The following is a 24,518-nucleotide window of genomic DNA, read 5'->3' on the forward strand; positions in this document are numbered from 1 at the left end:
GTGAGGTGAAATGGGGTTTAATGTATCATTCAAGATTATTACACTTACATAGCAACATGCATGCATGCACGTGGTACTAGTTTGGACTAATGATGATTTTATACTGCTAGCCCTCTGAGATGCCATGCTACAGTTTAACATCAATACCCCACTCAGACACAGAATACTGACTCCGAGTCGACCAGTCCTTGTTTTAGCCCCTTAATGCCAAGCCCCAGGCAGGTTAACAGTAGGTACCATCTTTTAACGTCTTTTGGTATGAAGCGGCCGGGAATTGAACCCCTGACCTTCTGCTCTCTGGACAGATGCTCAAACACGAGACAATGGAGGTGGTGTTATGAAGAAATGAACCCAAGAGGACAATTTAACTGCATCTCACATACAAAATAAATACAGATACAAGAAATACTTGCTTGAAACAATCCCCCTGTGAGAAGTAATGAGTATTACTGAAAGTGTAAATACTAGACCAAATATTCAGCTTTCACACAAACCTTGGTAGCAGTTCTTCTGACATATTTTAAAAATATATTTACCTCATTTATTGGCCTCAAAAGGTTTCCATTTTTTGGAACCCCATTCAGCCTCGTCTCTTGGTGATTCCGTCTCCGTTTGACTTTGACGACAGCATATATAATCCCCATGGTCAATGAAATGATGAGTACCGACACACCGGCTGCTATGCTGGCTGTCACAACCTTCTCCTCCTCCCGGACTGCAATAGACCATCATATATGTACATTGTGAACATGTGATATGGGGTTTAGCATAGTGTTCAAGATTGTTGCACTTATATAGTGACGTACAGTGTGTGTGTGTGTGTGTGTGTCAGTATACTGACCCCGAGCCGACCAGTCCTTGTTTTATCCCCTTAATGCCATGTGTCAGGCAGAGTAACAACAAGTACCATGTGTTAACATCTCTTGGTGTGATGTGGCCGGGGATTGTACCCCCACAGCATGCTGTAATGTGTGTAAGGAATGCTGTAGTTTTGTTCTTCCCTCAATACAAAATATACACAAAAATGTATAAATCAATGAAACTCAATGAAGAGTTGAATCTCCTAAGATCCAGATATTTAGTGATTCATACTATGTATTTATCTCAGGGTTACCCGATTCTAGAAAATTCAACAGAATGAACCACATGACAGATGTGTTTGGTCTCTGGAACTTTACAAATGTCCTGAGTTTGAGTTTCAGTATCATGATTTTTGTTGTATCATGGAATCTCATCTTGCCATTTCTGTCATCGGGAGATACATGCAACAGTCCTGGGTCCTGCTACAGCAGGGCTAGGTCAGGGCAGGTCCATGTCTCCAGATTGTGTGTGCGAAAAAGGTACAACATGCATAACAGATAAGTAGCCAGAAAAGGTTTTTACTTCTTTCAAAGATATCAGGTGACAGCTCTTCACATCTCTGACCTGTGAACATCTCAGGACATCTGAAAAGCAATTAGAAGATACAGATCATTTACTGGGAGTAGGTGAGATGCAGGAGTAGATGAGATGCAGGACAGCCAATTAGCAGCCATCCAAAAAGGGAACATTGATAGGGAGCACGGAAACGTTCCTGACCATATGCTCTGCGGGTAATGAATTTCAACAATATCCTCCTTTAAATGTAAATATTGTCTTTACACCAGTTACCAAAGTAACAGTGAATGAGTGAGTATTATTTTACATCACTTTAAGCAATATTCCAATATTAGCTCATAATAAAAAGCAGAGTTCCAGCCTATTCTACCCTGGGATTGCAAATGGTTACCTTGCTTCCCAATTTCAATGTGTGTATCAGTGTTTGGGCTTATACACAACTGTCAGGAATACAATGGACATGTCATTCAGCCAACTGGTTATATTGGTCTGGAGCAGGGGAACCAGTGGTCAATAGTGAGAGCATCACAGTCTTACAGACAACTTACAGCAGATAGTTGCCATTTAACGTCACACAGTCGATATGGCCTAGTTAATGTTCCACACTTTAAATGTCTAACCATTGTTACTTCGGGGATTCTATATACCATAACAATTTTATTTTCATTATTTGTAACTTTTTTCCCAAGCAGCAAAATCTGTACACTGTTTTTCACTTACTTGCAAGATAATGTTCTGTTTCCTCCTAAATATATAGCAAAACATTCCCCATTTTGGAGGCACCCCTTTTTGTACTTTTCACTGTCAGTGCATGGCTTCCGATGTGAAAAGGCTTCAGTAGTGGTGTCTGGGAGAGGGGCCGGAGTCGTGGGTTTGCCTGGTACCCTTCCACAGGCATCTGCAACAACAACAACAACATGGTGACAATACTAACAAGTACAGTAAACTATGGTTATAATGAACTAAAAGGGACCTCTAATTTTAGTTCGTTATAACCATAGTTTGTTATATGCACACATACACCCAATGTATAACAAATCGACGTGACCCCTAAACAGTTTGTTATATCCATCAGTTCGGTACAAACGTGTTCATTATAAACGTAGTTTACTGTAGTAAGCTGTTTGTCCAATATATGGAGGATTACCCAAGTAGTAGTCGCTGGTTTTTTCCATTCTTGGTGTCCCCTCTCTTCAATCCCCATTCAGGTTGATGCCCCAAACCGTCGCTACCCCTGCCTGACATTTCTACAATGCCAACACACCATTCTGTACGTGGATATTAAATGAAAATCATCCAAAGTTACAGTGAGTGAAGTTAGTTTAACACCACTTTGACAACAATTCCAATATCACAGTGATTCATCTTGATGTGGGAGGAATGCCTCAAGTGATGCAGGTCTTAGATGTTTATCACTTCAGGTGACACCCACGAGAACGAGTATGGTGCTGACAAACCAAGAAACAAACTCGGGAAGAATGTCAACATGTGCTTGTACAGTATGAAAGCAATAAAAGTGTAGTCAATTAAACATACACATATATAATTAATTCTAATCAAATAAACACGATTACACCAACCATTGATAGACAGCACACACATGACAGTGATCATCATAAATCGAGCCCCAGACACCATCATGAACAGCTACTGGATATTATCACAATATTGCAGTCTCCGAAGTGCTGTTTATATACACAAATTTCATCAACATGTGAAGGAAGCCCAGGCTTCCTCCACTCACAAACACAATGGTTACCTTATGCTGGCCACACCAACTGGACAGATTGACCAATGGTTGACATGCATTGTGTGGGGGCGTATACACATGGTAATGTCTTAATCTGGACACTCCACGTCATTACTTCCTGAATGTTAGGATAAGACACTGTGTGGCGCCTTAATTAGATGTGAACAAGGATATGGCGTAATTCCTGGGCAATATGAGAACTTAGTGACCTTTTCAAAACTTCAATGAAGCTAAATAGTAAAAAAACATAAATGGAAAAAGTAGTATTATTACCAGTAAATTCTTTATTACAAAAACAATAAGTAGTGAAAAATAAAACTGGTGTGAATATTTGTTGTGAACAAATTGAGTAAATAAACATCAAGTGAAAAAGTAGTGTTATTGACAGAAAAGGCTTTCTTACGATAACAACAACATTATCTGTGAAACAAAAACAAAACTTAAGTTGATGTTAATATTTTTTCAAGGGGTTTATTTCCATAATCAGATGAGACTCTTTCCTTTTCTTATGGATTTTCTCTGTCAATTTACCAAGAAGCAAGAGGCATGTTGAGTTTAAGTTTAAAACTGCTCTTAAAAGTTGAAACACCATGCAAACAGAACTTAAGCAGCTTTCCAATACTGATTTTTTATTTAGACATACTATATTTACTTTAGCAAACATTTGGGCCAACGTATCTGTAAAAACAAGGAAACAATGGTCAGGTCCCCATGTGAAGAAGTGTTTATCTTATTTACCAGAGTTGTCAAAGCAACCGATTCAGAACAACCATTGTCTGAATGAACATTTAATTCCAAAGGCTAATTACCCTGTAGCCATGGCATGTTGTGTCTCGAATCACTTAATTGCCATTACTTTAAGATGCCAATCTCATTATTAATCCTCATCACCATTGTATTGTACATTTACTTTCAGCCAACCTGAATGAGCTGTGCACCTGGTTTATTCAGATAAAGTAGACCCTTGGGTTTCAGAGAAATACCTTTAATCTGATATGCTGTGTTTGTAGTGTTGTTTTAAGGGATTAAATTGTGGGATGTTTTCTGAAATAAGATATGTGGTGCTGAAATAATACATAAATAATAATAAATCATTATAATAAAATTATTCTTAATTCATCATTTCCCTTTTTCATTTTTCGACCAATTTGCTTTTTCACAACAACCTAGTGCTTGTCACACTGAGATCCAAAGACCAAGTGAACACTTTCCCCTGCAGTGTAGCTGCCATGTTCCTACGGCCCTCAGAAGGTCAACTTTGGGGAACCAACTGTGCACCCATGTCACTTCTCATTAATTACATGCCCTTTATATTAATGTCTTTACATCCATGTCAGGTAACAACCATGGCTTTATAAGCCTTGGTCCAGAGATGATCTCACGGTTTACCTACCTAGGGTTACGCTAGATACTCCCAACCACAACATGACAACCACTACCCCAATGTGCTGACCTGGCACATAGTGCTTCTTGTATTAAGTACAAAATTGTATACCACAAGCTACCATCTTGATGTTCTCTCTTCCTACCAAGAATTGTACACGGTTCACTCTCATATAGCAATATGTAAGTGACTGAGTATTGTTTTACGCCGCTTTTAGCAATTTTCCAACAATAATACGGCGGGGGACACCAGAAATGGGCTTCATACATTGTACCCATGTGGGGAATCAAACCCGGATCTTCGGCAAGATGAACAAACGCTTTAACCACTAGGATACAATATGCAAATAATCATTCCAAGTCACATGTGGCTGAAACCAATGCAGTCAACAGGTTCTCAGTAAAGTCAGCTATCCTTTATTCTAGTCATAGATGTGTTTAATCATGAGTAAATACTTACAAGGGTTCGCTCCAGGTTTGGTGCAGTCTATGTCATGTGCTCGGTTCGCATTGTTTATTGAAATAAACATGGGTACAGCTACACATGTTTTAATGAGAGTTGTCAATTTCATTTTAATCTGTTTCCAACACCATTCACCGCTGTCTCATACAAAGAGTTTTCCCAGCTGTTACACAATCAAAATTAGCAGCAAATATCCAAATGATGGTCAAAATTATAATCAGCTTCCCTCACCAATCCAAACGATAGTACAAGTAAACAAACCTCTAAGCCATAGTGAACATGCTATGCTTAGTCCAACACTGTTATTACAGTCATAAAAACTGAATAGTTCTGACACCTTATGAATAGCTTACACTAACTTGATCCTTGAAGCATACAACCACAGTTGAGTTCTACAGAAAAACACTGTGGTACAATGCCGCTGTTGTGGCTGATCAATAGCAACAGAACAATTACAACCTTTTTTCACCAAATACTGCTGAAATACTGTAGGCCCAGTGACTCAAATTGAATGCTTTGACACAGAATGAAACTGACAAGTCATAACAAATGCAACAACAGAACGAAACTGCACATATTTCCCATCTGTGTTCTACTACAAGACTCTGCAATATCAGACTGCATTCAACTCAGGTGTTCCTTGGAGTCGACTGTATACAACAGAACATGTAATTAAAATAGCACGCTTTCAAACACTTCACCATGAATGGAATGGAACAAGAAACAGAAGCACACCCTTTTCAGAATATAACAATGAAGAAACATCCGACATGTTGGATCTCTTGTCAGCTTCCTACACTGTCAGTAGTTTCCACTGCTGACGAAATCACATCCTATGTCCATGTTCTCCTGCACAAGAATAATCCACACAATATCGACAACACTTTACATTCCACGTATATGAAATTCTTACTCCATTCAGTACAATAATGCCCACCATTGATATCCCTAATGTGCTTACCTGCACAATTACAACACCAAAGTAAAGTAACCCCTTTTATGCCAACAAGAAAAGAATACATGTTTTCGAAAACCAGGTATCAATATTTGACAATGCATCAATAATGTCTCATTATATCCTCAAGGAAATAATAAATATTTCCTGAAAGGACTAAGTTGACTAAATCTTAGACTAATCACCCAACAAAACACCTAAAGGTTGTGACCCAAATGGTTAATGCAAATCTGAATTGGTCTATCAAGTAACCCTACTGCATACCAGTCACTCATGAGTGAGTACACTGAACATGATGGATTATACTTCCCGTGGGGTTCACACTCAAACAGAGAGCACACGAAACATGGCCCATTTTAGTCATTAATGTACCTCACCCCTGCATTGCATTCTTAAATGAAGAGGACATTACCATTTCCTGGCTTTTGTGCAATCAGAATATTTAACATCACTAATGTGAATGACTTGGAGTAATGTGAGTACGATGTTGATTTCATCAGCTGATAGAGTAACTGCAATGTCCTTGTTTAACCTGTAATACAAACATGCAAGCAAAGTGTCAAAAAAAATTAATATAATTATAGATAATTTTCTTTTTTTAATTCTGTTTTCGTAACTTCATTTTGTGATTTATCTATTTTAGATACAAAAAGGGTCAATATTTTTGAATAATATGTTGCTTATTTTCATTGCAAAAACTTTTTCACCATTATCATTTATTCTATAATGCTTATGAATAGCCAAGCTCCTTCCCAGCGCGTGACATCTTCGTTACACTCCCGGTAACATCGCTGTTACAAGAATCTTGAAATTTGCCCCCTAAAACCCAAAGTAACATATATACTTTTTATTTTTGTCTTTTGGAATGCCAATACAGTTATTTTTTAAAAGGGTTACGACTGACCATATTTCCCAGATGAATTTAACTTTTTGTTTGTTTGATCAGATTTGTTCAAGACTGCAGACGAACGGAAAATCACCCAAATTCCCACTTACATTCTTACTATACCAATTACATGATAGTTGAAATGAAATAGAAATTCAAACAGATGAAAATTTTTTGTTTGGATAAGAGTACTCGGCTGTCATCGCTTGTTTGTAAGCATGCTGGTCCGTCTGATGCGAGTTCAACTCCAAGCATGACTGTGACCACATATGACAGTGGGGAGTTTTTGCTGGTGGCAGCGATAGTATAGAGAGCTCTGCGAATGAGCTATCACTGTGAGGAGTTTGATGAATAGCAGAAATGGGAAACAAATAGATAAGAGTTGTATAGGGTGAGTGAGTAAATGATATCCAATGACAGTTTGAGCAATAATTATGTGATATGACAGAGTCGAGTAGTTTCAAACCAGTGGTTGATAGTATGAGCACACATAAATGTCAAGGTACAACTACACTATTAGCCATGTCACACATTGTAACAAACTTGTCCTCTAGTCAGTCAACTCTTACAGCTAGTCACCTGGATCCTGTTCCAAAAAGCGATCTTAACAGTACAACTAACCTAAATAAAAGTGACAAAACCCTTTATCTATCCTTAAGAAACATCTGCTAAAAGCAGAGCTGAGTGTATGACTCCGACAATATCATGAGCATGTGTTTATGAATCACTATCAAGTAATGATGATACAAAGTTTTAGTGAAATGGTGAGCATATCCTGTCCCATCAGTGGCACCATCACAAACACATGCAAAGGCAAGTCATTTGTCCAACTGAAAAACATGGGAACACTTGGTACAGGTCAAAATAGGGAATTGCATTGGCCACCATACCTGTCAACTATAAATCTGTCCTAATGTTTGGTGTTACTGTGTTGTGGAACAAGGCTCTGTTCTGCCCAAGATTCTTGCCAAGACCTGATTACGTACAGACAGCCCTTACATAGCCGAAATATTGGGACTGTGGATTAAAACATTCACAAAGCATGAGTGTTGGATATTAAGCATAATGTGCTGGATCTTGTTTAGGATGTACAAGTAACATATCTTCCATCTTCCCGAGGCAAGGGCGTTAACTGACTATAAAAGTCCAGTTTCCACCCTTGCCGAACTAGGCTGGACTTTCTGGGCTTGACCGTAGCACCATCAGTGGCTATTACAAGTGATGTCTCTTCTATGTCCCTCCTACTGACCAATCAGATTCCATCTCTCATGTCACTTGCATTTGCATCAAACGCCCATTCAAGATGATCTGAATGGTAATCAAGATCAATATCGAGTCTTACTTCGCAAAGTGCATCATACCACTTGAGCACTTTGATTAAGAAAACATAAAAATATCTCCAAAATATCTGTTGATGCCCAGTTAATGGCACACATGCTTTGCAAATCCTGCAGTTAACTGAAATTTTCACATAGAATTTCATGTTGTTTACGACCAAAATGTCTAGTTTGTTACGCAATTTTGATTGGACTATACATAGACCCGTTAGTCCAGCCAAAACATAACTCCATAATACCATCCTAGTTCGCCAAGTGTGGAAACTGAACTTTTATAGTCAGTTAACTCCCTTGCCTTGGGGAGATGAGGTAGTCAGGTTCCAGAGAAACTGTTCCACAGGTGAACTAATTTTCTGTGACATGACTAGCTAAAAGATGTCAGACTGTTTTCCCTGGCTGAGTTGGTGTTCTTTTCAAACTCAACTTGTGTGAGCAGTTATGCAGCCATGTCTTTGTGTGGCTGGCTCAGTCATTCAATCAACCCTTGTTACATAATCTAACATGTCCTCATTTTCATATTGACCGAAAGAAACAAACTTAAGTGTTTATTCAGCTACTTTCCAGACAAAAAGGTCATAATTAATTCAATGAACAAACAAGTGTAGTTTACTTCCCATGACCTGAATTGTAGAATTGATTGTAACATACATAAATCATTATTTGTTCACACCTAATGCTTTCTCCACTACTACCTAGCTTCTTACTGTATTGATTGCCTCTCTCTAATGCTACCATTATGGCCAGAAGTCCCAATCATCAATATTAATTCGCAGAAAAGTCTTGGTACAAATTAAAAGTACCTATCACAATATCTTGTCTTCCTCAACAGACCATGTTGCCGAATCAGCAAAAAAAGTATGTCTAATGCAATTCCATCTTTTTCACTTGAACCTTATTTCCAGTGTTATTTCAGTCTGCATGATACGAAAGGATTACTTTGAGACAGTCATTATCCCGAAATAACCAGGTTGAAATAATGGGAACTGACTGCGATTCAAGTATGAAGTGGAAACATTACTTTGACAAAACTGATGTCTGATGTAATTCCCTATTTTGACTTGTGCCATATCTTCTGTGTTTTTCTGTGTATAGTGATTCATAACACATGCATATGATACAGTTGGAATCGTACAATAAGCTCTGCTTTTAGCAGCGATTATTTACGATTATGGAAAGGGCTTTGTTGCTATTTTTTAACATACTGTTTACTTTCACAGTCAACATTAATCCACATTAATCCACACTTGCTATAACAAACATGGACTGCAACAAATGAAACTAGTTCAGGGAGAAGTGAGTGAGTATGGTTTTAGCAATATTTCAGCAATATCACAGTCGGGGACACTAGAAATGAGCTTCACACATTGTACCCATCTGGGGAATTGAACACGGGCTGTGTGGCTGCTTGTCTGGACTGATGTCACTGAGCTCAATGAGACACCATGCCATAGTTTAAAATGAGTCGACTAGTCCTTGTGTTAGCAACATGTCTTGTACTTTGAAGAACCATTATCTCTTGCTACTAGGCTGGAAACCATTACCATTGAATGACTACTGGTACAACAAAACGGCAAGCATCGCATGCGACTAAAGTTGAAACCCTAATTACTCTAGGTATCTACCAAACCTATTTCTTTACTTTCCAATCGAGTGTTTGCTCAAAAATACCACCTCATACAAAGGACCTAAAGAACATGTGAAGTAAAAACCTAAATTGCCAATCAAACAGACCCTATTCCAGAGCTATGTAATCTGTTTCGTGACATTTTTTCAGTCCAATTTATTTTAGAGACACAAATTGTGAGTATTTAACTGAAGAATGGCCTTCTTACACATAGACACTTATGCCACCAGACCGCCTCCATGGTCTAGTGGAAGAGTGTCCGCCTGGAGAGTAGAAGGTCCCGGGCCGCATCATACCAAAAGATGTTAAAAGATGGCACTTGTTGTTACCCTGCCTGGCCCCTGGCACTAAGGGCAGTGCAATAGTCTTGGATGCTGTGTTAAACCCCATTTCACCTGACCTCACTTATACCACCACCATCACAACCTCAATCATCATCACAATCACAATATCTATCATAATCACATTTTGATCATCATCATCATCATCATCATCATCATCATCATCATCATCCTGTTTTCCATTTCCCTTCAGTTTAGATAACACAGGCTATTAATATTTCACAAGCCTCACCTATCCATGAAACAGGCCAGTCAGTCTATCATGAAAGTCAGCTGCATCAGTCAGGTGGCAAGTCTACTTTTTGTTGCACAAACTATATTCTTGTCAGTTTTTTAAGCCTGGGCTTAATAATACATGTGTAAGAGGGAAAAGACAAGAATACTTGTAAAGTTGACAGATGAAAACCACAAAACATAACTCTGTAGAACGAACACCTGGATTATCACAAACGGGAATATTGTCTTATGGCATTTCAATTGTTTTGCATTTTTTCTTTCAGTCATGCCTCACAATATCCACCAATCAACCAGTGAACAATCAATCAATCATTATTACACTTGCCAAGTACTTACTTGGTCCATGAAGTAATCTTGTACAACTGAAATGCTTAAAATGACTTAACCAAAAGTCTTGAAGCATGTGACAATTTCCATGTGACAAACATGACCTTGTTTGAAGATGAAGAGTGTATGAAGTTTCATGACAAAAGTTTACACCAAAGAAAATAGCTCACAAAATTAAAACCCAAAGAAAATAACACAATGAGGATAACCCAGAGATGATAACCCAAAAAGGATAACCAAGAGATGATATCCCAATGTGGATAACCCAACGAGGATAACCAAGAGATGATAACCCAATGAGGATAACCAAGACATGATAACCCAATGAGGATAACCAAAAGATGATAACCCAATGTGGATAACCCAAAGATGTTAACCCAATGAGGATAACCCAAAGATGTAACCCAATGAGGATAACCAAGACATGATAACCCAATGAGGATAACCAAAAGATGATAACCCAATGAGGATAACCCAGAGATGATAACCCAATGAGGATAACCCAGAGATGATAACCCAATGAGGATAACCAAGAGATGTAACCCAATGAGGATAACCAAGAGATGATAACCCCATGTGGATGACCCAAAGATGATAACCCAATGAGGATAACCCATAGATGTAACCCAATGAGGATAACCAAGAGATGATAACCCAGTGAGGATAACCAAAAGATGATAACCCAATGAGGATAACCCAGAGATGATAACCCAATGGGGATAACCCAGAGATGATAACCCAATGAGGATAACCCAATGAGGATTACCCAATGAGGATAACCCAATGAGGATAACCCAGAGATGATAACCCAATGAGGATAACCCAAAGAAGATAACCCCACGAGGATTACCCAGAGATGATAACCCAACGAGGATAACCCAATGAGGATAACCCAGAGATGATAACCCAATGAGGGTAACCCAGAGATGATAACCCAATGAGGATAACCCAGAGATGATAACCCAATGTGGGTAACCCAGAGATGATAACCCAATGAGGGTAACCCAGAGATGATAACCCAATGAGGGTAACCCAAAGATGATAACCCAATGAGGATAACCCAGAGATGATAACCCAATGAGGGTAACCCAGAGATGATAACCCAATGAGGATAACCCAAAGATGATAACCCAATGAGGATAACCCAATTAGGATAACCCAAAGATAACTTGAAGAAGAAAACTCAAAAATGATAACCCAGATATTATAACACAAAGAAGATAATCTACAGAAAAAAACCTAAAGAGCAAACTCAAAGATGATAATATAGTGAGTGAGAGAGTGAGTATGGTTTTACACCACTTTAAGCAATGTCACGGTGGGGGACATGAGAAATGGGCTTCGCACATTGTGCATTGTGGGCAAGCGAACCCGGGGCTTTGGCGTGATGAGTCAATGCCTTAACCACTTCGCTAACCCACTGCACCTGATAATATTGAGGTAACCCCAAAATGATAACCCATGGATTACAACCCAAAGATAACCAGAGATGATAAGCCAAAAAGATGACCCAAAGAAGATAACACAAAAATGATATCACAAAGATAACCCCAAGATGATACACAGAGATCATAACCAAAAGATGACTCTCCCCCCCACAAAAAAACCCAAATATCCCAAAATGATGACCAAACTGATCATGAAAAGGTTCAGTTCAGGAAGGAAAAGTGTTAAATGAATTGCTGCAAAAGTTAGTACAAGGTACTAGATCCTCATCTATAACCCTATCAAATATTCATATATCTGGCTACAACCCAACTATTTGATGACATGTGAAATCAACGTGTTTTATATGCAATTCCTTCCAGTACATACGCCACATGTTGTTGATTTCAGCCTGCAATCCCACATCCAACTTTAATAGCTATTGTACCTAACATATGTCTGTCAGTGAGGTTGGACGCTTCATCAAATATTTAAACAGTAACAGCCCATCCAGCTTCAAGATGCACCTCATTTATTTCACAGTATCTAACACCTCTAGCAGTAGTCTAGGGCAGTCATCCATGTCGAACATGTGGTGATCAGGTCGATTGCGTTATTAAATGACTACATTTCACATCTTGTAATAGACACACCTAGCCCACACCTCAGATGGCGCTGTGCAAATAATATATCCTTTGAAACTTAAATTTAAGGTTTTGTCAAAGCCAAATTAACAAATAATTGTCTTTAAAGTTAACATTTTTTCGAAAAGGAAGACTGAATAAGTTGTCATTGATAATGATTGCTTCTCAAGAGATTTCTTTTCAAAGAATGTTCATATACTGTAACAAAGTTGATTCCAAAGGGTCATATGATGAAAGATGGATAAGGTTCACATCAACTTGTGGAGATAGTTTGTCGTTCTCATCTTGTCTTCAGCATCTTTCCTCAAGAAATAAACCTGATGTTCTATAATAATTAATTGCTAGTGATATATTCCATAGCATATATTTATATAACAAAGCTATTATAATGGTTTTCATGGATCCATAAACCTAAAACAAAGACAATATCCACTAGTGTACTACTGTTTCCTGAATGGGCTTCACATATAGTACCCATGTTGGGAATAGAACTCAGGTCTTTGGCATGACGAGCGAACGCTTTAACCACTAGGCTACCCGACCACCCCTTATTGCACTGAATGATGGGACTGATGATGTAGTGTTATAGCTAATGAGTGGCGGATTTATGCAATGTGAGCACATCATCTTTTCGATTATACCTCCACAAATGGAAAGCAATATTGAAGTCAATTTTTAATTCTAATAACTCAATCAATAAGCATAAACTACAATACATTGGTTGTTGGAACATTATCACATATCGCGGCGTGTCAGCTTAATGTGGGAGGAAAGCCCAAATTGATGCAGGTCTCAGACGTTTACCACTTCGGTGAAACCCACGAGCACAGGTATGGTACTGACAAACCTAGAAACATAACCCCAAAAAAGTATTAACACAACAGCTACTCTCCTACCATCACTACCACAGCAACTAATAACACTACAGCTACTCTCCTACCATCACTACTACTGCAACTACTAACACAACAGCTACTCTCCTACCATCACTACTACTGCAACTACTAACACAACAGCTACTCTCCTACCATCACTACCCCTGCTACTACTAACAAAACAGCTACTCTCCTACCATCACTACCCCTGCAACTACTAACAAAACAGCTACTCTCCTACCATCACTACCCCTGCTACTACTAACACAACAGCTACTCTCCTACCATCACTACCCCTGCTACTACTAACAAAACAGCTACTCTCCTACCATCACTACCACTGCTACTACTAACACAACAGCTACTCTCCTACCATCACTACCCCTGCAACTACTAACAAAACAGCTACTCTCCTACCATCACTACCCCTGCTACTACTAACACAACAGCTACTCTCCTACCATCACTACCCCTGCTACTACTAACAAAACAGCTACTCTCCTACCATCACTACCACTGCTACTACTAACACAACAGCTACTCTCCTACCATCACTACCCTTGCAACTACTAACACAACAACTACTCTCCTACAATCACTACCCCTGCAACTACTAACACAACAGCTACTCTCCTACCATCACTACCACAGCAACTACTAACACAATAGCTACTCTCCTACCATCACTACCCCTGCAACTACTAACACAACAGCTACTCTCCTACCATCACTACTACTGCAACTACTAACACAACAGCTACTCTCCTACCATCACTACCCCTGCTACTACTAACAAAACAGCTACTCTCCTACCATCACTACCCCTGCAACTACTAACAAAACAGCTACTCTCCTACCATCACTACCCCTGCTACTACTAACACAACAGCTACTCTCCTACCATCACTACCACAGCAACTACTAACACAATAGCTACTCTCCTACCATCACTACCCCTGCAACTACTAACAAAACAGCTACTCTCCTACCATCACTACCCCTGCAACTACTAACAAAACAGCTACTCTCCTACCATCACTACCCCTGCAACTACTAACACAACAGCTACTCTCCTACCATCACTACCCCTGCAACTACTAACACAACAGCTACTCTCCTACCATCACTACCCCTGCAACTACTAACACAACAGCTACTCTCCTACCATCACTACTACTGCAACTACTAACAAAACAGCTACTCTCCTACCACCACTACCCCTGACACTACTAACACAACAGCTACTCTCCTACCATAACTACCCCTGCAACTACTAACACAACAGCTACTCTCCTACCATCACTACTACTGCAACTACTAACAAAACAGCTACTCTCCTACCATCACTACCACTGCTACTACTAACACAACAGCTACTCTCCTACCATCACTACCACTGCTACTACTAACACAACAGCTACTCTCCTACCATCACTACCACAGCAACTACTAACAACAGCTACTCTCCTACTATCACTACCACTGCTACTACTAACACAATAGCTACTCTCCTACCATCACTACCCCTGCAACTACTAACACAACAGCTACTCTCCTACTATCACTGCCACTGCTACTACTAACACAATAGCTACTCTCCTACCATCACTACCCCTGCAACTACTAACAAAACAGCTACTCTCCTACCATCACTACTACTGCAACTAACAAAACAGCTACTCTCCTACCATCACTACTACTGCAACTACTAACAAAACAGCTACTCTCCTACCATCACTACCACTGCTACTAACACAACAACTAGTCTCCTACCATCACTACCCCTACTACTACTAACACTACAACAAATCTCCTATAATTACAATACTCTCAATGCCCCTGCTAACAACACAATATGTTATGCTGAGGTTCCACATGTTCTATTTTTCCATCATATCTTGAATATGGCCTCAGACTAAACAGACACATCCAAAAAATACAACAAAACCAATTACGTTTATATCCAATATTCAAATGTTCAGATGTTGTACTAGAACACATTATCTACATACGTCTCTGGAAGGCTACAGCAACAGAACTCTCACATGTGGAAGTTTTGCAAATCACTAAATAAAATCACTTGTCAAAAGACTGTAATCAAGTTGGGTTTTTTTGGGTGTGTAACACAAACAAGAGCAATGCCTCCCTTACATATGCTGATACGGTTACAAAGTGAAACGATTCAACTCAATTAACTTCCAGCATTATGAAGAAAGATCCCAACGACTGATTCTTCAATAAACCCTACAATAGATGTTCTTAATCAGAACTTACGGTCTATACTCAAAAAACAAGAAAGAAAGTTGTAATCATAACTGAAACAAGATCATCTTTGTCCTCTTCATCTTCCATATGACCTATTGACTGATAGATGTACCAGGTATTTTTTTCCTTTAAAAAAAACAAGACACCACTTGTACAGTAGAATCATTAGTGAAGTCTGGTCTGGCTTGAGCTAATTAACCACATGATCTGATATTCGAAGAAGACCAGGGAGAATTATCTGCGCTGTCTATCGTTGGCTACATCGGAAGACATCAAATACTTTAATGACTTCCACTGTCATCTCTACCAGTAAAAAACGTTGCACAATTATATCACAATAGGCTGGGGAGTTCTGCTGTCTGAAGTGGTGCGTTGATGTTTGTAGGGCTGACAAGATGGTCATGTTTGCTTGACTAACTTAGGGCAGTAGGACTGGTGTTGGTGTGGAAGATGTGATGAGTGCTTTGGAGGGGTTTGGGAGATGACCCGTGTAGTGTGGAGGGAGAGAGTGTAGTGTGGAGGGAGAGAGTGTAGTGTGGAGGGAGAGAGTGTAGTGTGGAGGGAGAGAGTGTAGTGTGGAGGGAGAGAGTGTAGTGTGGAGAGAGTGTAGTGTGGAGGGAGAGAGTGTAGTGTGGAGGGAGAGAGTGTTGTGTGGAGGGAGAGAGTGTTGTGTGGAGAGAGAGAGTGTAGTGTGGAGGGAGAGAGTGTAGTGTGGAGGGAGAGAGTGTAGTGTGGAGGGAGAGAATGTAGTGTGGAGGGAGAGAGTGTAGTGTGGAGGGAGAGAGTGTAGTGTGGAGAGAGTGTAGTGTGGAGGGAGAGAGTGTAGTGTGGAGGGAGAGAGTGTAGTGTGGAGGGAGAGAGTGTTGTGTGGAGGGAGAGAGTGTAGTGTGGAGGGAGAGAGTGTTGTGTGGAGGGAGAGAGTGTAGTGTGGAGGGAGAGAGGGTAGTGTGGAGGGAGAGAGTGTAGTGTGGAGGGAGAGAGTGTAAAGTGGAGGGAGAGAGTGTTGTGTGGAGAGAGTGTAGTGCGGAGGGAGAGAGTGTAGTGTGGAGAGAGTGTAGTGTGGAGGGAGAGAGTGTAGTGTGGAGGGAGAGAGTGTAGTGTGGAGGGAGAGAGTGTAGTGTGGAGGGAGAGAGTGTTGTGTGGAGAGAGTGTAGTGCGGAGGGAGAGAGTGTAGTGTGGAGAGAGTGTAGTGTGGAGGGAGAGAGTGTAGTGTGGAGAGAGCGTAGTGTGGAGGGAGAGAGTGTTGTGTGGAGAGAGCGTAGTGTGGAGGGAGAGAGTGTAGTGTGGAGAGAGTGTAGTGTGGAGGGAGAGAGTGTTGTGTGGAGAGAGCGTAGTGTGGAGGGAGAGAGTGTAGTGTGGAGAGAGTGTAGTGTGGAGGGAGAGAGTGTAGTGTGGAGGGAGAGAGTGTAGTGTGGAGGGAGAGAGTGTAGTGTGGAGGGAGAGAGTGTTGTGTGGAGAGAGTGTAGTGTGGAGGGAGAGAGTGTAGTGTGGAGGGAGAGAGTGTTGTGTGGAGGGAGAGAGTGTAGTGTGGAGGGAGAGGGTGTAGTGTGGAGGGAGAGAGTGTAGTGTGGAGGGAGAGAGTGTTGTGTGGAGGGGGAGAGTGTAGTGTGGAGGGAAAGAGCGTTGTGTGGAGGGAGAGAGTGTAGTGTGGAGGGAGAGAGTGTAGTGTGGAGGGAGTGTAGTGTGGAGGGAGAGAGTGTTGTGTGGAGGGAGAGAGTGTAGTGTGGAGGGAGAGAGTGTTGTGTGGAGGGAGAGAGTGTAGTGTGGAGGGAGAGAGCGTTGTGTGGAGGGAGAGAGTGTAGTGTGGAGGGAGAGAGTGTAGTGTGGAGGGAGTGTAGTGTGGAGGGAGAGAGTGTTGTGTGGAGGGAGAGAGTGTAGTGTGGAGGGAGAGAGTGTAGTGTGGAGGGAGAGAGTGTAGTGTGGAGGGAGAGAGTGTAGTGTGGAGGGAGAGAGCGTTGTGTGGAGGGAGAGAGTGTAGTGTGGAGGGAGAGAGTGTAGTGTGGAGAGAGTGTAGTGTGGAGGGAGAGAGTGTAGTGTGGAGGGAGAGAGTGTAGTGTGGAGGGAGAGAGCGTTGTGTGGAGGGAGAGAGTGTAGTGTGGAGGGAGAGAGCGTTGTGTGGAGGGAGAGAGTGTAGTGTGGAGGGAGAGAGTGTAGTGTGGAGGGAGAGAGTGTAGTGTGGAGGGAGAGAGCGTAGTGTGGAGGGAGAGAGTGTTGTGTGGAGAGAGTGTAGTGTGGAGGGAGAGTGTAGTGTGGAGGGAGAGAGTGTTGTGTGGAGGGAGTGTAGTGTGGAGGGAGAGAGTGTTGTGTGGAGGGAGAGAGTGTAGTGTGGAGGGAGAGAGCGTTGTGTGGAGGGAGAGAGTGTAGTGTGGAGGGAGAGAGTGTAGTGTGGAGGGAGTGTAGTGTGGAGGGAGAGAGTGTTGTGTGGAGGGAGAGAGTGTAGTGTGGAGGGAGAGAGTGTTGTGTGGAGGGAGAGAGTGTAGTGTGGAGGGAGAGAGTGTTGTGTGGAGGGAGAGAGTGTAGTGTGGAGGGAGAGAGTGTAGTGTGGAGGGAGAGAGTGTAGTGTGGAGGGAGAGAGTGTAGTGTGGAGGGAGAGAGCGTTGTGTGGAGGGAGAGAGTGTAGTGTGGAGGGAGAGAGTGTAGTGTGGAGAGAGTGTAGTGTGGAGGGAGAGAGTGTAGTGTGGAGGGAGAGAGTGTAGTGTGGAGGGAGAGAGTGTACTGTGGAGGGAGAGAGCGTTGTGTGGAGGGAGAGAGTGTAGTGTGGAGGGAGAGAGTGTAGTGTGGAGAGAGTGTAGTGTGGAGGGAGAGAGTGTTGTGTGGAGGGAGAGAGTGTAGTGTGGAGGGAGAGAGTGTAGTGTGGAGGGAGAGAGGGTAGTGTGGAGGGAGAGAGTGTAGTGTGGAGGGAGAGAGTGTAGTGTGGAGGGAGAGAGTGTTGTGTGGAGAGAGTGTAGTGTGGAGGGAGTGTAGTGTGGAGGGAGAGAGTGTTGTGTGGAGAGAGTGTAGTGTGGAGGGAGAGAGTGTTGTGTGGAGGGAGAGAGGGTAGTGTGGAGGGAGAGAGGGTAGTGTGGGGGGAGAGAGTGTAGTGTGGAGGGAGAGAGTGTTGTGTGGAGAGAGTGTAGTGTGGAGGGAGAGAGTGTAGTGTGGAGGGAGAGAGTGTTGTGTGGAGGGAGAGAGGGTAGTGTGGAGGGAGAGAGGGTAGTGTGGAGGGAGATAGTGTAGTGTGGAGGGAGAGAGTGTTGTGTGGAGAGAGTGTAGTGTGGAGGGAGAGAGTGTAGTGTGGAGGGAGAGAGTGTAGTGTGGAGGGAGAGAGTGTAGTGTGGAGGGAGAGAGTGTAGTGTGGAGGGAGAGAGTGTAGTGTGGAGGGAGAGAGTGTAGTGTGGAGGGAGAGAGGGTAGTGTGGAGGGAGAGAGTGTAGTGTGGAGGGAGAGAGTGTAGTGTGGAGGGAGAGAGTGTAGTGTGGAGAGAGTGTAGTGTGGAGGGAGAGAGCGTTGTGTGGAGGGAGAGAGTGTAGTGTGGAGGGAGAGAGGGTAGTGTGGAGGGAGAGAGTGTAGTGTGGAGGGAGAGAGTGTTGTGTGGAGGGAGAGAGGGTAGTGTGGAGGGAGAGAGGGTAGTGTGGAGGGAGAGAGTGTAGTGTGGAGGGAGAGAGGGTTGTGTGGAGGGAGAGAGGGTAGTGTGGAGGGAGAGAGTGTAGTGTGGAGGGAGAGAGTGTAGTGTGGAGGGAGAGAGTGTTGTGTGGAGAGAGTGTAGTGTGGAGGGAGTGTAGTGCGGAGGGAGAGAGTGTTGTGTGGAGGGAGAGAGTGTAGTGTGGAGGGAGAGAGGGTAGTGTGGAGGGAGAGAGTGTAGTGTGGAGGGAGAGAGTGTAGTGTGGAGGGAGAGAGTGTAGTGTGGAGGGAGAGAGTGTAGTGTGGAGGGAGAGAGTGTAGTGTGGAGGGAGAGAGTGTTGTGTGGAGGGAGAGAGGGTAGTGTGGAGGGAGAGAGCGTTGTGTGGAGGGAGAGAGTGTAGTGTGGAGGGAGAGAGGGTAGTGTGGAGGGAGAGAGTGTAGTGTGGAGGGAGAGAGTGTAGTGTGGAGGGAGAGAGGGTAGTGTGGAGGAGAGAGGGTAGTGTGGAGGAGAGAGTGTTGTGTGGAGGGAGAGAGGGTAGTGTGGAGGGAGAGAGTGTAGTGTGGAGGGAGAGAGTGTTGTGTGGAGAGAGTGTAGTGTGGAGGAGAGAGTGTAGTGTGAGGGAGAGAGTGTAGTGTGGAGGGGAGAGGGTAGTGTGGAGGGAGAGAGTGTAGTGTGGAGGGAGGTGTAGTGTGGAGGGAGAGAGTGTAGTGTGGAGGGAGAGAGTGTAGTGTGGAGGGAGAGAGGGTAGTGTGGAGGGAGAGAGTGTAGTGTGGAGAGAGTGTAGTGTGGAGGGAGAGAGCGTTGTGTGGAGGGAGAGAGTGTAGTGTGGAGGGAGAGAGGGTAGTGTGGAGGAGAGAGTGTAGTGTGGAGGGAGAGAGTGTAGTGTGGAGGGAGAGAGTGTAGTGTGGAGGGGAGAGTGTAGTGTGGAGGGAGTGTAGTGTGGAGGGAGAGAGTGTAGTGTGGAGGGAGAGAGTGTAGTGTGGAGGGAGAGAGTGTAGTGTGGAGGGAGAGAGGGTAGTGTGGAGGGAGAGAGGGTAGTGTGGAGGAGAGAGTGTAGTGTGGAGGGAGTGTAGTGTGGAGGGAGAGAGTGTAGTGTGGAGGGAGAGAGTGTAGTGTGGAGGGAGAGAGTGTAGTGTGGAGGGAGAGAGTGTTGTGTGGAGAGAGTGTAGTGTGGAGGGAGAGAGTGTAGTGTGGAGGGAGAGAGTGTAGTGTGGAGGGAGAGAGGGTAGTGTGGAGGGAGAGAGGGTAGTGTGGAGGGAGAGAGTGTAGTGTGGAGGGAGAGAGTGTTGTGTGGAGAGAGTGTAGTGTGGAGGGAGTGTAGTGTGGAGGAGAGAGCGTTGTGTGGAGGGAGAGAGTGTAGTGTGGAGGGAGAGAGTGTAGTGTGGAGGGAGAGAGTGTAGTGTGGAGGGAGAGAGTGTAGTGTGGAGGGAGTGTAGTGTGGAGGGAGAGAGTGTAGTGTGGAGGGAGAGAGTGTAGTGTGGAGGGAGAGAGTGTAGTGTGGAGGGAGAGAGTGTAGTGTGGAGGGAGAGAGGGTAGTGTGGAGGGAGAGAGTGTAGTGTGGAGGGAGTGTAGTGTGGAGGGAGAGAGTGTAGTGTGGAGGGAGAGAGTGTAGTGTGGAGGGAGAGAGTGTAGTGTGGAGGGAGAGAGTGTTGTGTGGAGAGAGTGTAGTGTGGAGGGAGAGAGTGTAGTGTGGAGGGAGAGAGTGTAGTGTGGAGGGAGAGAGGGTAGTGTGGAGGGAGAGAGGGTAGTGTGGAGGGAGAGAGTGTAGTGTGGAGGGAGAGAGTGTTGTGTGGAGAGAGTGTAGTGTGGAGGGAGTGTAGTGCGGAGGGAGAGAGTGTTGTGTGGAGAGAGTGTAGTGTGGAGGGAGAGAGTGTTGTGTGGAGGGAGAGAGGGTAGTGTGGAGGGAGAGAGTGTAGTGTGGAGGGAGAGAGTGTTGTGTGGAGAGAGTGTAGTGTGGAGGGAGTGTAGTGCGGAGGGAGAGAGTGTTGTGTGGGGAGTGTAGTGTGGAGGGAGAGAGTGTTGTGTGGAGAGAGTGTAGTGTGGAGGGAGAGAGTGTTGTGTGGAGGGAGAGAGGGTAGTGTGGAGGGAGAGAGGGTAGTGTGGAGGGAGAGAGTGTAGTGTGGAGGGAGAGAGTGTAGTGTGGAGGGAGAGAGTGTAGTGTGGAGGGAGAGAGTGTTGTGTGGAGGGAGTGTAGTGTGGAGGGAGAGAGTGTTGTGTGGAGAGAGTGTAGTGTGGACGGAGAGAGTGTAGTGTGGAGGGAGAGAGTGTAGTGTGGAGGGAGAGAGTGTAGTGTGGAGGGAGTGTAGTGTGGAGGGAGAGAGTGTTGTGTGGAGAGAGTGTAGTGTGGAGGGAGAGAGTGTTGTGTGGAGAGAGTGTAGTGCGGAGGGAGTGTAGTGTGGAGGGAGAGAGTGTAGTGTGGAGAGAGTGTAGTGTGGAGGGAGAGAGTGTAGTGTGGAGGGAGAGAGTGTAGTGTGGAGGGAGAGAGTGTTGTGTGGAGGGAGAGAGTGTAGTGTGGAGAGAGAGTAGTGTGGAGGGAGAGAGTGTAGTGTGGAGAGAGTGTAGTGTGGAGGGAGAGAGTGTAGTGTGGAGAGAGTGTTGTGTGGAGGGAGAGAGTGTAGTGTGGAGAGAGAGTAGTGTGGAGGGAGAGAGTGTAGTGTGGAGAGAGTGTAGTGTGGAGGGAGAGAGCGTTGTGTGGAGGGAGAGAGTGTAGTGTGGAGGGAGAGAGTGTAGTGTGGAGAGAGTGTAGTGTGGAGGGAGAGAGTGTAGTGTGGAGGGAGAGAGTGTAGTGTGGAGGAGAGAGCGTTGTGTGGAGGGAGAGAGTGTAGTGTGGAGGGAGAGAGTGTAGTGTGGAGGGAGAGAGTGTAGTGTGGAGGGAGAGAGCGTAGTGTGGAGGGAGAGAGTGTTGTGTGGAGAGAGTGTAGTGTGGAGGGAGAGAGTGTAGTGTGGAGGGAGAGAGTGTTGTGTGGAGGGAGTGTAGTGTGGAGGGAGAGAGTGTTGTGTGGAGGGAGAGAGTGTAGTGTGGAGGGAGAGAGCGTTGTGTGGAGGGAGAGAGTGTAGTGTGGAGGGAGAGAGTGTAGTGTGGAGGGAGTGTAGTGTGGAGGGAGAGAGTGTTGTGTGGAGGGAGAGAGTGTAGTGTGGAGGGAGAGAGTGTTGTGTGGAGGGAGAGAGTGTAGTGTGGAGGGAGAGAGTGTTGTGTGGAGGGAGAGAGTGTAGTGTGGAGGGAGAGAGTGTAGTGTGGAGGGAGAGAGTGTAGTGTGGAGGGAGAGAGTGTAGTGTGGAGGGAGAGAGCGTTGTGTGGAGGGAGAGAGTGTAGTGTGGAGGGAGAGAGTGTAGTGTGGAGAGAGTGTAGTGTGGAGGGAGAGAGTGTAGTGTGGAGGGAGAGAGTGTAGTGTGGAGGGAGAGAGTGTAGTGTGGAGGGAGAGAGCGTTGTGTGGAGGGAGAGTGTAGTGTGGAGGGAGAGAGTGTAGTGTGGAGAGAGTGTAGTGTGGAGGGAGAGAGTGTTGTGTGGAGGGAGAGAGTGTAGTGTGGAGGGAGAGAGTGTAGTGTGGAGGGAGAGAGGGTAGTGTGGAGGGAGAGAGTGTAGTGTGGAGGGAGAGAGTGTAGTGTGGAGGGAGAGAGTGTTGTGTGGAGAGAGTGTAGTGTGGAGGGAGTGTAGTGTGGAGGGAGAGAGTGTTGTGTGGAGAGAGTGTAGTGTGGAGGGAGAGAGTGTTGTGTGGAGGGAGAGAGGGTAGTGTGGAGGGAGAGAGGGTAGTGTGGAGGGAGAGAGTGTAGTGTGGAGGGAGAGAGTGTTGTGTGGAGAGAGTGTAGTGTGGAGGGAGAGAGGTGTAGTGTGGAGGGAGAGAGTGTAGTGTGGAGGGAGAGAGGGTAGTGTGGAGGGAGAGAGGGTAGTGTGGAGGGAGAGTGTAGTGTGGAGGAGTGTAGAGTGTGGAGGGAGAGAGTGTAGTGTGAGGGAGAGAGTGTAGTGTGGAGGGAGAGAGTGTAGTGTGGAGGAGAGAGTGTAGTGTGGGAGGAGTGTAGTGTGGAGGGAGAGAGTGTAGTGTGGAGGGAGAGAGTGTAGTGTGGAGGGAGAGAGTGTAGTGTGGAGGGAGAGGGAGTGTAGTGTGGAGGGAGAGAGTGTAGTGTGGAGGGAGAGAGTGTAGTGTGGAGGTGAGAGAGGGTAGAGAGTGTAGTGTGGAGGGAGGAGAGAGGGTAGTGTGGAGGGAGAGAGTGTAGTGTGGAGGGAGAGGAGTGTTGTGTGGAGGGAGAGAGGTAGTGTGGAGGGGAGAGAGTGTAGTGTGGAGGGAGAGAGTGTAGTGTGGAGGGGAGAGGGTGTGTGGAGGGAGAGAGGGTAGTGTGGAGGGAGAGAGTGTAGTGTGGAGGGAGAGAGTGGGTGAGTGTGGGAGGGAGAGAGTGTAGTGTGGAGGGAGAGAGTGTAGTGTGGAGGGAGAGAGTGTAGTGTGGGGGAGAGAGTGTAGTGTGGAGGGAGAGAGGGTAGTGTGGAGGGAGAGAGTGTTGTGTGGAGGGAGAGAGGGTAGTGTGGAGGGAGAGAGTGTGTGTGGAGGGAGAGAGTGTAGTGTGGAGGGAGAGAGTGTAGTGTGGAGGGAGAGAGTGTAGTGTGGAGGGAGAGAGTGTAGTGTGGAGGGAGAGAGTGTAGTGTGGAGGGAGAGAGTGTAGTGTGGAGGGAGAGAGGGTAGTGTGGAGGGAGAGAGTGTAGTGTGGAGAGAGTGTAGTGTGGAGGGAGAGAGCGTTGTGTGGAGGGAGAGAGTGTAGTGTGGAGGGAGAGAGGGTAGTGTGGAGGGAGAGAGTGTAGTGTGGAGGGAGAGAGTGTAGTGTGGAGGGAGAGAGTGTAGTGTGGAGGGAGAGAGTGTAGTGTGGAGGGTGTAGTGTGGAGGGAGAGAGTGTAGTGTGGAGGGAGGAGAGTGTAGTGTGGAGGGAGAGAGTGTAGTGTGGAGGGAGAGAGTGTAGTGTGGAGGGAGAGAGTGTTGTGTGGAGGGAGAGAGGGTAGTGTGGAGGGAGAGAGTGGTAGTGTGGAGGGAGTGTAGTGTGGAGG

General features: G+C 44.6%; 1 protein-coding gene across 4 annotated transcripts in view; it reads right to left on the reverse strand.

Annotated features, from left to right (window-relative positions):
• The window catches only part of LOC139469621 (pro-neuregulin-2, membrane-bound isoform-like), a 263,969-nt gene that overhangs the window by 6,897 nt on the left and 232,554 nt on the right, over positions 1–24,518 (reverse strand). For 3 of the 4 annotated variants that reach the window (XM_071251845.1, XM_071251843.1, XM_071251846.1), the window contains 3 exons: positions 2,098–2,275; positions 1,384–1,445; positions 537–715 (listed from right to left, as the gene is read on the reverse strand). In XM_071251845.1, coding sequence (XP_071107946.1) covers positions 537–715; positions 1,384–1,445; positions 2,098–2,275 — 419 coding nt within the window. Of the gene's footprint in view, positions 1–536; positions 716–1,383; positions 1,446–2,097; positions 2,276–2,957; positions 3,097–24,518 lie in introns of those variants that run through there. The other variant, XM_071251842.1, reaches the window with a different exon arrangement.

This window comes from Haliotis cracherodii, unplaced genomic scaffold (assembly GCF_022045235.1).
Source record: "Haliotis cracherodii isolate W230 unplaced genomic scaffold, xgHalCrac1.p SCAF_2, whole genome shotgun sequence".
NCBI classification, from domain to species: domain Eukaryota; kingdom Metazoa; phylum Mollusca; class Gastropoda; order Lepetellida; family Haliotidae; genus Haliotis; species Haliotis cracherodii.